General features: G+C 42.4%; 1 protein-coding gene across 1 annotated transcript in view; it reads right to left on the bottom strand.

The window, feature by feature from the left end:
* Positions 1–16,062, bottom strand: part of LOC122551725 (low-density lipoprotein receptor-related protein 1-like) — a 1,892,490-nt gene that overhangs the window by 335,498 nt on the left and 1,540,930 nt on the right. Inside the window, exon 43 of the mRNA XM_043694091.1 lies at positions 7,172–7,376. Within this exon, the coding sequence (XP_043550026.1) occupies positions 7,172–7,376 (205 nt within the window). The remainder of the gene's footprint in view (positions 1–7,171; positions 7,377–16,062) is intronic.

Below are 16,062 nucleotides of genomic sequence, written 5' to 3' on the forward strand. Positions count from 1 at the left end.
AAGGTTCCTGTCCACTGGTGAGGAACATCTCTGGCAATGGGAATGCACTGGGGAGATGTACCCACACAGCTCCCAGCCACAACATACTGTGAGCTGGCTGAAGTGTTGTTGAGTCAGATTTTCGCCACACACTGGAGAGGAAGCTCTACTTTCCGGAGCTGCCACCTATTCTGAATCCTGGTTGCATGAGGCCTCTGCAGTGGGAGCTACTGGGTCTGCAGGCGGTGCATCAAGGAGGCCCAATGGATTCAGGATTGAAGTAACCCGGAGTATTTTAAAACAGGGAGGTGAAGGAGTAGATCTTGAAGTATAGGTAAGTAGGTAGGCGGGACAGTGTAGGTACTATTAATTCAAGGGGGGGGGGGGGGGTCATAGACTAGAAGGGGTACTCTCCACCATTATCACAGAGTAAGCAGGCTAATGCTCAGGTCAATTGAGTTTCATTTATTGCACTTACCTACAACTGGCAGGTTATGTATTACAGCACTTACACACACTCGATATTCAGTGGATGAGTTCAGGGAGCCTGAGATGCTGATGGCTGGGCACACACCCTGTCAAAAACATTCCTGCTGGGAGCAGGTAATACGTAGTCCCTGGTTTCTCACCAAATATCATTCAGTTGTTGTCAATTTATTATTGGATCTGAATGCTTTACATTTCTGTTCGTTCCCTTGAATACTGAAGTATGTTTTCTCGTACAGGTTAATTTAAAAATGCACTGGTTGTGGAGGATGCTGATATCAGTTCTCATGAAATATTCAATGCAGTGTGAATAGCTAGAGATCCTCTTGATAACTATACTTTCTGATGCTCACAGAGTGATTCCATACCTACATGCATGTTCACGCACGTGCGGACACAGACACACACAAATGTACATACATAAAGAAATAAGGTGTCCTGCCATGTCTGTTTAACATTTATCCTCCACACTGCCAAGTCAGGTTCCCATGTGGCTATTCTGTTCCACTATCGCTTTTCCTCTTTCGGTTAAACTACATATTCAACCTTTCCTTAAAATGTTGACATTCAGCTGTTGTTTTTCAGGATCTCACAACAGCAGCATATAAAAAAAAATCAATGACTTTCTGTTCCAAGTCATTTACAAAAGTGAAATAAAACTTATGATCTATCAGGCCAGGTATCAGTCTGGGATCTGATTCAGCAACTGGGATCACAACACCACAAAATCCAATTCTGATAGGGTTCTTTGATGCCTGATGAAGGGCTTATACCAGAAACATTGGCTCTTCTGCTCCTTGAATGCTTCCTGACCTGCTTTGCTACTTCAGCATCACATTTTTGACTCTTTTTCTTTGATGCCACACTGGGTATAATGCTGCTTTGATGTCGAGGGTAGTTACTCTCATTTCACCTCTTGAGTTTAATTTTTTTGTACAATGTTTGATCAAAATTGGAATGAGATCAGGAGCTGAGTGACGCTCTCCCGACTTACACTGAGCATTGGTGAGCAGATAAATCCTTTGCAAGTGTCACTTGCCAGTACTGTTGACAAACCTTTCCATTATTTTACCAACGACTGGGAGTAGACTGATGCCAATTGATGGGTTGAATTTGTCCCTTTTTTGTGTGGATAGGATATACCTGGGCAATTTGCCATATTTCCTGTAAATGCTAGTGTTGTAGGTATGCTGGGTCAGCTTGGCTATGGGAGTGACTAGTCGAGATGTTTTTCCATAATGGAATCATAATTAAATTGCGGGAAGAAATCCTACCAGTTTCAGATGGGTGTCCTTGCCTGGTCAAAAGAGAAAGCAATGACAGTGGGATCCAAATTGGTGAATCACCCAGCTGAAATGAACTGCCTGCCTGCTTGTTTTCTATTAAAAAGCAAACTAGTCGGTCTTTTCATTGATAGGTTATGACCAATAGATCTGGCTGAAACACAACCTTTGGCGCATCAGGTCTGTTCCATCATTCAATGAGATCTTGGCTGATCTGGTAATGATCTGATAATCTGGTCTTAGGAAGTCAATGGCCTCATGGTATTATCACTGGATAATTAATCCATATATATAGGTAATGTTCTGGGATCTGGGTTTGAATCCTGCCAGAGCAGATAGTGGAATTTAAACTCAATTAAAAATCCGGAATTAAGAATCAAATGATGACCATGAATCCATTGCTGATTGTCAGGAAAAGCCCATCTGGGTCACTAATGTCCTTTAAGGAAGGAAGCTACCATCGTGATCTGGACTGGCTGACATATATCTAGACCTTTAACTCTTAACTTACGGGCAATAAATGTTGGCCTAGCCAATGATGCCCTCTCCTGTGAGTGAATAAAATCCTCAACTCCTGCCTTTTCCCATAACCCTTGATTCCCTTACAGACTGAAATAACATCTATCTCAGTCTTGAATGTACTTACTGACCCAGTGTGGGGTTAAAAAAAAATCCACATCTTCACAAAACACTGCAAGACAAAAATCCCATTCACCTTTGTCTTAAATGTGTGATCCTCATTCTGAGATTTTCCTACAAGTGGAAGCAACCTTTCTGCATCTAGCTTGTCAAGTTCTTGCATCTATGTCTGAATCAAGTTGCTTATTATTCTTCTATATTCCTACCAGTTCAGGTCCAATCTATTCAACTTCTCCTCCATAAGACAATCCATCCAAACCTGCAATCAGCCAAGAGAAACATTTGATGGACGTCCATCAATGTTATTTTTTATTATTATTATCTCATGGGATGTGGGCATCGCTGGCTGGTCAGCATTCGTGGCTTGTCCCGAGTTGCATTTGAGAAGGTGTTGAACCATTGTTGTCCATGTGCTGTAGGATGACCTACAATACACTTCAGGAAAGAATTCCAGGATTTTGATCCAGTGACAGTGAAGCAACTGTGATATATTTCCAAGTCAGGATGGTGAGTGGCTTTGAGGGGAACTTACATGTAGTCGTGTTTCCTTATATCTGCCCCCCTTGTCCTTCTAGATGGAAGCAGTCGTGTGTTTGGAAGGTGTTGTCTGAGGTTCCTTAGTGAATTTCTGCAGTGCATCTTGTTAATAGGACACACTGCTTCTACTGACTGTCGGTGATGGCTGGAGTAGATGCTTGTGGATCTGGTATCTATCAAACAGGCTGATTTATCTTGGATGGTATCAAGCTCCTTGAGTGTTGTTGGAGCTGCAGCCAATCAAGCAAGTTGGGACTATTCTATCACACTTATAGCTTGTGCCTTGTAGATGAACATGTTTTGGGGAGTCAGGTGGTAAGTTACTTGTTGTTGTATTCCTGGCTTCTGGTGTGCTCTTGTAGGCCCTGTGTTTACGTAGCAAGCCCAGTTGAGTTTCTGGCCAATAGTAACCCCAAGGGTTTTGATTGTGGGGGAATTCACTGATGGTAATATTGTTGAATGTCGAGGGATGGTGATTAGATTGTCTTTGCTCGAGATGGCCATTGCCTAGCATTTGTGTGATGAGAATGTTATTTACCAGTTGGCAACTCAGGCCTTGACATTGGCCAGATCTTGTTGCATTTGAACATGAAGTGTTTCACTATGTGAGGAATCACAAATGGCACTGAAAATTCAGCAAACATTGGCAAACATTCCCACTTCTGACCTTATGATGGAGGGAAGATTATCAATGAAGCAGCTGAAAATGGTTCGGTCTGGGACACTACCCTTCCAATAAGATTGCAGCGGAGTAGAGCTTCTGAGCCCAAAGCTGGTCTTTTTTGTCCACTTTTCTTTTTAATTCTTTTACCTTTTTCTCCCTCACTTCTCTTCCTTTTGTTCCCTTTTATTTTACTGTGCCTTTGTTGAAGAGGTTGGTCACAGCATTGCATTGGCGGTGGCAAGTGAGCCTAGCTTAGACATGAGTGAGCACAGCGTGGACTCATAGCAGCAGCATCAGCGGTGCGTTTAGGTTCCCGTTGGCTTCTGTATTGACGAGATGGTCCTGGCGCTGACTCATGGCTATTGGAGGCAGAGGTGAGTTTAGGTTTCTGATGGCATCAGTCTCCAGTGCAGATTAATGGAGGCGGTGGTGGATGTGAGTTTGAGCCGATGTGTTACCCAGTGGCATCAGTAGCGGCTGCATTGTCGAGAACCAGCAAGGACTCATTGTGATGAGCACTTTAGTAGAAATGTGTTGGCATCAAAGAGTGCGACTTGTGTTCCAGCAGCAGCATGGCAAAGTTGACTCGTGCCTGGCCATCAGGTCCATGACCCATGGCAGAGAACTTAACAAGAAGGACTGTAACATTGGGCAGTTTTTCTTTATTTCATTTTTTTTTACTTTTGCATTCCATATTTTGTTTATTTTTCTGTTTTAAGATGGTGCCATAGAGTTGCAAAACTATACAACACTTCTAACTGTATTTTGTGACAAAATACATGTGACAATAAATAAATCAAATCATCTGAGGAACTCCTGCAGAGATGTCTTGGAGCTGAGATGCCTGACCTCCAACAACCACAACCATCTTCCTATGTGCAAGGCATGACCCCAACCAGTGAAGAGTTTGCCCCCGATTCCTATTGATTCCAATTTTGCTGGGGCTCTTTGATGCCATACTCAGTCGAATGAAAACTTGATGTCAAGGGTGATCACTCCCACCTGATCTCTGGAATTCTGCTCTTTTGTCCATGTTTGAACCAAGGCTGCAATGAGGCCAAGAGCTGAGTGGTCCTGGTGGAATGCAAATTGAGCATCATTGAGCTGTTTGACAGCACTTTTGATGACACCTTCCATCACCTTCAATCAATGATTAAAAGGAGATTGATGAGATGGTAATTGCTCAGATTGGATTTATCTTTCTTTCTATATATACATACTTGGGCAATTTTCCACATTGTCAGGTAGACATCAGTATTGTAACTGTATTAGAACAGCTTGGCTAAGGGAGTGGCAAGTTCTGAAGTATGTGTCTTCAGTACTATTGTCGGAATGTTGTCAGGGCCATAGCCTTTGCAGTATACAGTGCCTCTAACTGTTTCTTGAAATCACGTGGAGTGAATTGAATTGACCGAAGGACTGCTATCAGTAATGCTGGGAATCACTGGTGGAGGTTGAGATGGATCATCTACTTGGCACTTCTGGCTGAAGATTGCTGTAATTTTTTCAGGCCTAACTTTTACACTGAGGTGCTGGGCTCTTCCATCATTGAGGATGGGGATACATGTGGAGCAGCCTCCATTGTTTAACTGTCTACAACCATTCACTACTGCATGTGTCATTTCAACAAAGTTTAGTTCTGATCCATGAAATTGCTTAGCTCTGTCTATCACTTGCTGCTTATGCTGTTTTGGCATGCAGGTAGCCTTGTTTGATAACTTCACCAGACTCACCCCTCACTTTTTGGAATGACCGGAGTGGCTCCTGTACTCTCCATTGAACCAGGATTGATCCAGGTTATATACACCCAGGAATATACAGGGCCATGAAGTTTGAGAGTGTATTGCTGGAAAAGCACAGCAGGTCAGGCAGCATCTGAGGAGCAAGAAAATTGACATTTCGGGCCACAAAACACAATGGAGGGTAAGTTCAATGTGGAGGCAGGACTTTGTCTCCATGAGGACTGTGTGATGCTGACTCTTACTGATACTCTCTTGGACAGATACATCTACAGCTGGCGGATTCGTAAGGATCAGGTCAAACATGTTTATCCTTCTTGTTGGTTCTCTTACCACCTGCCGCAGACCAAGTAATAATTCAATTACTGGTGCTGCTGCCGAGTCCCTCTTGGTAATGGATATTGAAATTCCCCACCCAGAGTACATTTTGTACCCTCGGCATCCTCAGTGCTTCCTCTAAATGTTGTTCAATATGGAAGAGCAGTGAATCATCAGCTGAGAGAGTCAGAATCAGCAGGAGGTTTCCTTGTCTATGTTTTACCTGAAACCAGGAGACTTCATGGGCTCCAGTTTCAATGTTGAGGACTCCCAGTGCAACTCTCTCCTGACTGTAAACCATTATGCCACCACCTCTGCTGGGTATGTCCTGCCAGTGGGACAAGACATATCTTGGGCTGGTCATGTGGTGTCTGGGACATTGTCTCTAAGACATATTTCTATGAGTATAATTGTATCATGCTGTTGCTTGACTAGCATGTGAGATAGCTCTCACAGTTTTGGCGAAAGTGGGAACTGCAGATGCTGGAGATTAGCATCGAGAGTGTGGTGCTGGCAAAGCACAGCAGGTCAGGCATCATCCGAGGAGCAGGAAAATCGATGTTTCGGGCAAAAGCCCTTCATCATGAATGAGGCTTTTGCCTGAAACGTTAATTTTCCTGCTCCTCGGATGCTGCTTGGCCTGCTGTGCTCTCACAGTTTTGGCACTCACCCCCAGTAAGGAGGACTTTGCAGAGTCAACAGGGCTGTTTCTCCTATTTTCTTTTCTGGCTCCTATGTCAACGCTAGGTCTGTTCAGTTTCATTTCTTTATTAAGGTTGATACAATTGAGTGGCTCGCTAGCAGTTAAGGGCAGTCAATCACACTGTGATGGATTTGGAGTCACATATCGGCCAGATCAGATGAGGTTGGCAGAATTTCTTCCCTGAAGAATATTATTGATCCAGATAGACTTTTCCAATAATCAGCAATGGTTTCATGGTCATCAGTAGATTTTTCAATCCAGATATTCTTTGATGAATTCAACTTGCACCTTCTGCCATGGTAGAATTTGAACCCAGATTCCCTGACCATTCGTGGAATTTTAGATTAATAGTTTAGCAATAGTACTACTCAGCCATTGTCTCCCCTTCGATAAGGGGCCCAACAATCTTTTCACAGTATTCAAGGTGTAGTCTGACTCATGCCTTGTACATTTTTAGCAAAACCTCTCTACTTATGTACTCCATTCCCTTCAAAATAAAGACCAATATTTTATTTGCTTTCCCTATTATTACCTACTGAACATTGATGCTGGCATTTTGTGATTAATGGATGAGGACTCCCAAATCCTTGGGTTCCATAGCTTTCTGCAATCATTCTTCATTTAGGTTATATTTAGCTCCTCTATTTTTCCTGCCGAAATGCATAACCTCATATTTCCACATTGCTACATGTACAAAGTGTCTGCAGCACTCACTGATGTAACAGTCAGTTAAAACATTTCAAATTCATGGAGAAGCCCAAAGGATGGGATCAGATGCCACCTCACCTCTCTCTTACATTTGAATATAAAATCATTGACTTACATATCTCTGTGTCCCATCATATTCACACCTTTCAATTCGCCCGACAGAGCCATCGGAGAAATACAGTTTCTCTGCTTTATGATCAATTGTAAGTCCATTTGGTGTGAAAATGTCTGTGCTGACAATGACTTGAACATTTCCTCCAGACAGGGTTGCTTTCATTATACTTGGCTGTTGTTCATTCCAGTTTGTCCAAAACATTAAGCTGTTGGGAAAAGCATGTCAAATTAAATTCATTTGTAAAGCATATCTTGAGTCTACTGCAGAAAATATCATTTGACAGTTTATCAATAAATTAGAACAGCACTGATATATAAATTACACAGTTCCATTTTTAGCTGGTAACACCGATCAACATTATGTCACCTACAATTCATTCATCATTGCTTAGTGCACAAAAAGCAATTGAACTTGCTTTCATGGCAAGCAACGATTAAACTAATTTGACTCATGGTAATTTCATAATATTTTCACAGAATTACAGAGGATATATGACCCAGCAACAGGCTATTTGGTCCATCCAGTACTTACCAGCTTTAATGTCCCAGTTGAACCTCCTCCATCTTCCCTTATCTAAATCTACAATTCCTGCAACTCTATTTCCTTCTCTGTCAAATGCTTTTCTAATATTCCTTAAATGTCCCGTAATATTCACTTCAAACACTCCCTGTAGTTGGCATGATAAACAGGTCAGGAAGGGTAATTTTCACCCCCTCGTTTTAATCATCTCTGCAACAATATTTAAGATGTACCAGCAACACTTCAATTAAACTTTGTAAACCAGATCAAAGTGAAGGAAGTCCATTTCTTGGTTTTGTTTGAGTGCTAGAGTGTGGAGCTTTATGATTTATTAACATCCCCACCCAAAACAAACATCATCTAACACATACATAGAGACAAGTTGTAAGCTTAGAAACAGCAGGGCAGGAAAGTGATAATTAATAGATGGGAAGTTACCCCAGGAGAAAGTGAGGACTGCAGATGTTGGAAAACAGAGTCAAAAAGTGTGGTATTGGAAAAGCACACCTGGTCAGTCAGCATCCAAGGAGCAGGAGAGTCAGTCAATGTGTCAAGCATAAGCATTTCATCAGAAATGCGGGCCAGTGTACAGGTCGGTGTGCCAAACTACCACTGCGCTACCCCCACCTCCACCCATCAGCTGGTTTGATGGTGAGGTTGGGGTTGGAGCACAGGGAGTGGAGGGCTGCATGTAGCATGGGTGAGAGGTTACAGTGGGTGAGAGGGGTGGACAGGTTGAGGAGGTCAATGTCGTGGTGGCAATTGGAGATGAAGAGATCGAGGGCGAGTAACAGATCAGCACGGGGTGTCCAAATGGATGGGGTGTGTTGGAGGCAGGCAAAGGAGTCCTCGGAGGATGGGTAGGAGTCTTGATGGAAAAAGTAAGCGCGGAGGCGGAGGAAGAAAAACTTGATGTCATGATGCACATTGAATTCATCGATCTGGGAGTGTAGTGAGATGAAGGCACTCCTCCTCAGTGAGAGGAAGGTCTGACAGAATGGTAAAAAACACAGAAGGGCTGGGGGTTAGGTCCTGGTGTAGGGCTGGAATTGGGAATGGGGGTGGAGACTGTCTCTGGAATGGGTGTGGTCATGATATCATGGGCGACCTCACCAAAGGAAGTGACACACACCATGGGGATCGGGGGTTGTGGAGGTGGTGTATTCAGTAGTATCCATGGGGGCAGAAGTGACATTCCATGTAAATTTGTGATGTCTTCAGTGGTGGCTGCATGCTCATCAGTAGTGTTCAGGTGAGTGACAACAGTGGGGGCGGAAGTGGCTGAGGTGGTGGCAACTATGGGGGCAGAAGTGACGTGATAAGTAGTCTTCGCAGATGTTCTGGTGACCATCGTGGAGGCAGTTGCCTTAGCGGCGATTGCTGAGGTGGTATAGTCAGCATTGGTGCAGTCTGTGGGTGGCGGGGACGGAAGTGACATCATCATTTGCCGTGGTAGTGGTGGCTGTAGTGTCCGTGTGGCTAATGGTACTCTAGTTACAGTTTAAAATTTTTATGAGTCCTTGAGATATTGCATCTTAGACCTGGATCCTAAGTATCTAATTGTTGTCTTGTTTCTTCAGTTGCATTGAAGTAAAGATCTCAGTTAAAGGATGTTGTTCGAAGTTCATTTTTCAATGGGTAGTGGTTTTTGAGGTTTTGAAAGAGAGAGACTATCTTCCAGTTGTTGCTTACAAATTAATAATTCCTTGTTGTCTGCTTTGTTGCTCAAAAGTAGCTCTTATTAATAGGGTTACTTATGTAATTCTGAGTCTGCTGATTATCTGCAGTGCGTTCAGCTTGGGGAACAACTATTCATCTCAATGTGAAACTTCTACAAAGATGTGAATCAATGGGGAGATACAGATTTGTATTTCAGTGCCCTTTTATAAGTGTTAATTTGGATCCATCTGATTTTTTTTTTACTGACGGCTTCATGAGCTTAGTTTCTTAGTCAGGTGATCACAACAGCCATTTAGGTCAGTATTTTTCTATTGTAATTTTATTTTTAGCCTACGAAAGGCCTCAGGTATTAAAACCAAATAATTGAAGTCAAGTACCAATAGGTTTGCCAGTAATTTCTGTTTTTGTAACAATAGTTTGCGTTTGCCATTATCATTACATAATGATTTCCAGGTTCTTGCCACTCTTTCAATAGAATCATGGTATCATCGTAGTATCCCCACAGTGAAGAAACAGATCCAACACCAACCCTCCAAAGAGCATCCCAGCCAGACCCATCCCTATAACCCTGCATTTCCTGTGGCTAATGCACCTAACCTACACATTCCTAAATACCTTGGGCAATTTAGCATGGCCAAACCACCTAACTCACACATCTTTAGACTGTGGGAGGAAACCGGAGCACTTGACGGAAACCCACACAGACACGGGAAGAATTTGCAAACCCCACAAGTGTCTTCTGAATTCACTACTAGGATGAAACATATTTTTTCACCACTCTATCATTTTCTAGTGTTTAAGCCATGAGTCAGATCATCATGTGGATGATCCTAGCCCTGCTACCTGTCAAAATTTGCCATTCAACAGCAATTTGATTCACCAGTTAATGACCCGAGAGTTTGCTTGCCATCTCGATGGTAAGCATGGACACTTAAAGCTAAAAGCCAATGAAAGGACTTTCTACCTTTTAAAGACCTTCTGCTTGCCGTTTTAATGAAGAGAGAGAGCAGGCACTTTGATTTTGAGGTGTCCTTTCAGCATCTTTATTAACTATTGGATGACGAACATGATGGAAAACTCTTTAAGAGCTGAATGCAGACCAGGTCAGTATGATGGATGTGCGATTCCTTAAAATGAATATGGATCTGTGGAACTTGCTGTCTACCACTGGAAAGCCACCCCTGCAATTTCAATGGCCTGCAGGCTGATTGAAACATTTCATTTGGCCTCTGATGAACGTGACTTTAATTTGTCCTCTAACCGAACATTTAGCTATGTGTGGGAAATTCCTTTCCTTGTACCAAAATACAGGTTCTGTTTTCTAACTCAGTGTGCTCCCTTGTCATTAGTGCATTAGGAGCTTAGAGAGGTCAGGCTATCTTTTTCAGTTTTGCTAATGGTAAATTGCTTGTATTTCATGGGGATCTTGCCCCCTTCCACCTCCAGACTGATGAGTTAAAAACCCTCAGTACTGTCATACAGCATGGAAACAGATCCTTCAGTCCAACTCGCCCATGCTGACCATGTTTCATAAACTGAAATAGTCCCATTTGCTTACATTTGGGTCCATAACCCCTCCAACTCTTTCCTATCCATGTACCTCACCAAATGCCTTTTAAATGTTGTAATTGTACTCACCTCTACCATTTCCTCTGGCAGTTTGTTCCATATACGTACCTCCCTCTATGTGAAAAAGTTGCCCCTCATATTCCTTTTACATTTTTCCCCTCTTACCTTAAGGCCTCTCATTTTGGGCTCCTTTATTCTCAGGAAAAGACCTTGGCTATTCTCTCTATCCATGCCTCTTATGATTTTATAAACCATTTTAAGGTCACCCTTCAGCCTCCAACACTCTAGGGAAAAAAGATCCAGTCTCTTCTATAGTGTGGAAACAGATCATGTTGCCCAACAAGTCCACATTGACTCTCCAAAGAGCATCATCCCACCCAGACCCACCCCATCCCTGTAACCCTGCACCTCCCATTGCTAATCCACCTAACCTACACATTCCTGAACAATATGAGCAATTTAGCATGGCCAATCCACCAACCAGCATGTGTTTGTACTGTGGGATGAAACTGGATCATCTAGAAGAAACCCATGCAGACACATGGAGAGTGCAAATTCCATACAAACAGTCACCTTAGATTAGAATTGAACTCGGATCCCTGACACTGTGAGACAGCACTGTTAACCACTACATCACCATGTCTTCCCTTATAACTCAACATCTTAACAATATCTTTGTAAGTCTTTTCTGCACTGTTTCCAGTTTAACAACATCCTTCTTATAACAGGGTGACCAGAACTGTGCGCAGTACTCGAAATGTGGTCTTACCAATATCTTGTACAATCGCAATGTGATATCCCAACTCAATGAAGGAAAATGTGCTTAATGCCCTCTTCACCAATCTTTCTACCTATGACATCACTTTCAAAGACCTATGTACCTGAACCCATTGGTCTGTCTGTTGAAATTGTTCCCTCTACACAACTCCTTCCTGTCCTAGCTACAAGTGATTCAACGTCCCATGTAATGAAGCAAAAAAAAAACAGAAATTGCTTGAGCAATTCAACAGATCTGGCAGAATCTGTGGAGAGAGAACAGAGTTAATGTTTTGGGTCCAGTGACTCTTCTTCAGAACTCACTCACTGGACCTGGAATTTTAACTCCGCCGTCTCTCCATGGACTGCTGCCAGACCCATGGGGTTTCTACAGCAGTTTCTGTCTTTAGTTTCAGATTTCCAGCATCTGCAATTTCCTATTGTTTTTTTCTCCATGAAATGGAGCCATTTTTTCCACACTGATGTTTAACCACATGTTAAATCTGATTTATTTCCTCCCATGCCAATTTGCATATAGTTTGACATCCTGCTCTTTAAATTAGAGCCTCAAATTTTTTTTCTGTTACTACCTCTGTCATTTCTCTTAACATGGATCATGGCTAATTGAATTTTCCTTCTCTCATCCAAATTCCTTTCCGGATACTATTAGGCATCCCTTCCATTGGACTGATCAGAATGTATGAGTAGATCCAATGTCCTTACTAAGCAGTCTAGTCTGAGGGATGTTTGTGTTTGAGATAGGGCTGCACTGGTTAGAATTTTATGTTTCTTTACTTAGGAAAGTTATGATGAATGGGAAGGGAGTGCATAAGATCATGTGAAGATCATTCCTGAAGAAGGGCCTGTGCCCGAAACGTCGAATCTCCTGTTCCCTGGATGCTGCCTGACCTGCTGTGCTGTTCCAGCAATAAAGTTTCAACATAAGATCATGTGGGATAGCAAGGGTGGGGGTTGGAGTATTATGTATTTTGTCAATGGCAGAGTAGAATCTACAGAATGCCTACAGTGGAAATAGGTCCTTCGACCCTATAAGTCCACACTGACCTTGCGAAGAGTATCCTCCCCCAGACCCATTCTCCTACCTTATGAGTCTGCATTTACCCCTGACTAGTGGACTTAACCTACACATCCCTGAACATGATGGGCAAATTAGCATGGCCAATTCATCGCCAGCCCACTCATCCTATGACCAATTCATGCACTTAATTGTCCAATTAATGCAGACTTCATAAGACTACACTTGGCAAAGTTTCAAAATGGTGGACTTAGAAAGCTTTCCCCTTGCAAGATATAACTCCATTACTCAGTGTTTCATTACAGATCAGGAACTTTATATAACATAGCACAAACAATAACATTATTCAAGCGATATAATTATGTTAAATTTTTCCCCTGTAATATGTTTACCCTGTTTCTATTCAGATTTTCATTGGAAAGTAATTAAGTTATCCAGTAATTTGATTTGAGTCATTAAAAAATGTTTAAGGGCCAATTGTGCATCATTTCAATGCAAAATAACACATAATTCCAATTTACCAATTTTCAATTAAATTCAGATTTCACAACAAAACGTAGAGTATAGGGATGTACAGCACGGAAAAAACCACTGGCCCAACTCGTCCATGCCAACCAGATATCCCAACCCAATCTAGCCCCACCTGCCAGCACCCAGCCCATATCCCTCCAAACCCTTCCTAATCCAGATGTCTTATAAATGTTGCAATTGTACCAGCCTCCACCACATCCTTTGGCAGCTCATTCCATGCACATACCACCCTCTGCATGAAAATGTTGCCCCGTAGGTCTCTTTTATATCTTTCCCCTCTCACCGTAAACCTATGCCCTCTAGTTCTGGACTCCAACCCGGGAAAAAGACTTTGCTATTTATCCTATCCATGCCCCTCATGATTTTATAAACCTCTATAAGGTCTCCTCACAGCCTCCGACGCTCCAGGGAAAACAGCCCCAGCCCTCTCCCTATTGCTCAAATCCTTCAACCCTGGCAACTTGCTTTTAAATCTTTTCTGAACCCTTCCAAGTTCCACGACATTCTTCTTATAGGAAGGAGACCAGAATTGCATGTAATCTTACAAAAGTGGCCTAATCAATGTCCTGTATAGCAGCAACATGACCTCCCAACTCCAATATTTAATACTCTTACCAATGTATTTTAATGAAAATGTTTTTCAGATTAGTTGACAGATTAATTGAAATGTCACAATGCTGTAAATCATGTCTCACAGCACAGATCTACATTTAAAAAAAGCAAATTGAATCAAATTAGATCTAATGGTCTATATTAAATAAATAATCAATAAAGTACAGTACAGTTCAAGGTTTGGATTTTTCAGTCATAGAGTCATATGACATGGAAACAGTCCCTTTGGCCCACCATGTCTATGTTGATCAACAAACATCAAACTGCAAGAATCCCATTTACCTACACTTAGCCCTTCGGTCTCTTTTATATCTTTCCAATTTGCATAGATAATAGTAAACTGAAGAATGGGAAAAAGAAGAAATTGCTCTTTCACCTTTGAGTCAGAAGGTTATGAATTTAAGCCTCCTTCTCAGATTGGGCAGAACCTTGGCCCTCATTTGGGAGTGGGACTGAGGCTAACAGACACACAATTGAAGAAAAGCTCCAAATAAACGTGCAGGTGGACATAAGTTAAACCAAAGCACTAACTGAAGAAGAAAAGCAGTTTAAGTTCTGTCAATGTTCCTTGTTCAAGATTCCTTTGTTCCTCAGCACTCTTCAGGGATCTACCTTTCATCGTGTATATCACAAGACTTCCCAAAATGCATCATCTCACACTTCTCAGGATTAAATTCCGCTGTTGCTCTAATTTACGAGCTGATCGATATCAGGTTGCAGATTGTAGCCTGACACCATCCTCCTCACTATCAACTATTTTCTTGTCATCTGCAGACTTATGAATTATATCTTTGAGATCCACATCTAAGTCATTAACATACATAACAACTAGCAAAAGTCCCAACACTGATATTTGATTCTTGTTTGATTCCTATAACTAGAGTTAAAAAAAAACCCTTTTCACCCAGAAAATAATTGATAAATGGAACACTCTGCCTGAGAGGATGGTGGAGGCAGGTGCTCTTGCAACATTTAAGAAGCATCTGGATGAGCACTTAAAATGCCAGGACACAGCAGGCTCTGGGCCAAGTGTAGGTAAATGGGATTATTGCAGTTTGACATTTGTTGATCAGTATAGACATGGTGGGCCAAAGGGACTGTTTCTGTGTCATTTGACTCTATGACTCAAAACTCCAATCATGGAACTGTACAGTATTTTAGAACATAGAACATAGAAGAATACAGCGCAGTACAGGCCCTTTGGCCCTTGATGTTGCGCCGATCCAAGCCCACCTAACTCCTACACAAGCCCACTATCCTCCATATGCCTATCCAATGCCTGCTTAAATGCCCATAAAGAGGGAGAGTCCACCACTGCTACTGGCAGGGCATTCCATGAACTCACGACTCGCTGAGTAAAGAACCTACCCCTAACATCTGTCCTATACCTACCACCCCTTAATTTAAAGCTATGCCCCCTCGTAATAGCTGACTCCATACGTGGAAAAAGGTTCTCACGGTCAACCCTATCTAAACCCCTAATCATCTTGTACACCTCTATCAAGTCACCCCTAAACCTTCCTTTCTCTAATGAAAACAGCCCCAAGTGCCTCAACCTTTCCTCATACGATCTTCCTACCATACCAGGCAACATCCTGGCAAACCTCCTCTGCACCCGTTCCAGTGCCTCCACATCCTTCCTATAGTATGGCAACCAAAACTGCACACAATACTCCAGAGTTTTATACAACTGCAACATGATCTCAGGACTCCCGGACTCAATTCCTCTACCAATAAAAGCCAGTACGCCATATGCCTTCCTCACCGCACTATTTACCTGGGTGGCAACTCTCAAAGATTTGTGTACATGGACACCAAGATCACTCTGCTCATCCACACTACCAAGTATCCGACCATTAGCCCAGTACCCCATCTTTTTGTTATTCTTCCCAAAGTGAATCACCTCACACTTAGCTACATTGAACTACATTTGCCACCTTTCTGCCCAGTTCTGCAGCTTATCTATATCCCGCTGTAACCTGCCACATCCTTCCTCACTGTCAACAACTCCTCCGACTTTCGTATCATCCGCAAACTTGCTCACCCAACCTTCTAACCCCTCTTCCAGGTCATTTATAAAAATGACAAACAGCAATGGTCCCAAAACAGATCCTTGCAGAACACCGCTAGTAACGGCACTCCAAGATGAACCTTTGCCATCAACTACTACCCTCTATCTTCTTCCATC

Source organism: Chiloscyllium plagiosum, chromosome 7 (assembly GCF_004010195.1).
Source record: "Chiloscyllium plagiosum isolate BGI_BamShark_2017 chromosome 7, ASM401019v2, whole genome shotgun sequence".
NCBI lineage: Eukaryota > Metazoa > Chordata > Chondrichthyes > Orectolobiformes > Hemiscylliidae > Chiloscyllium > Chiloscyllium plagiosum.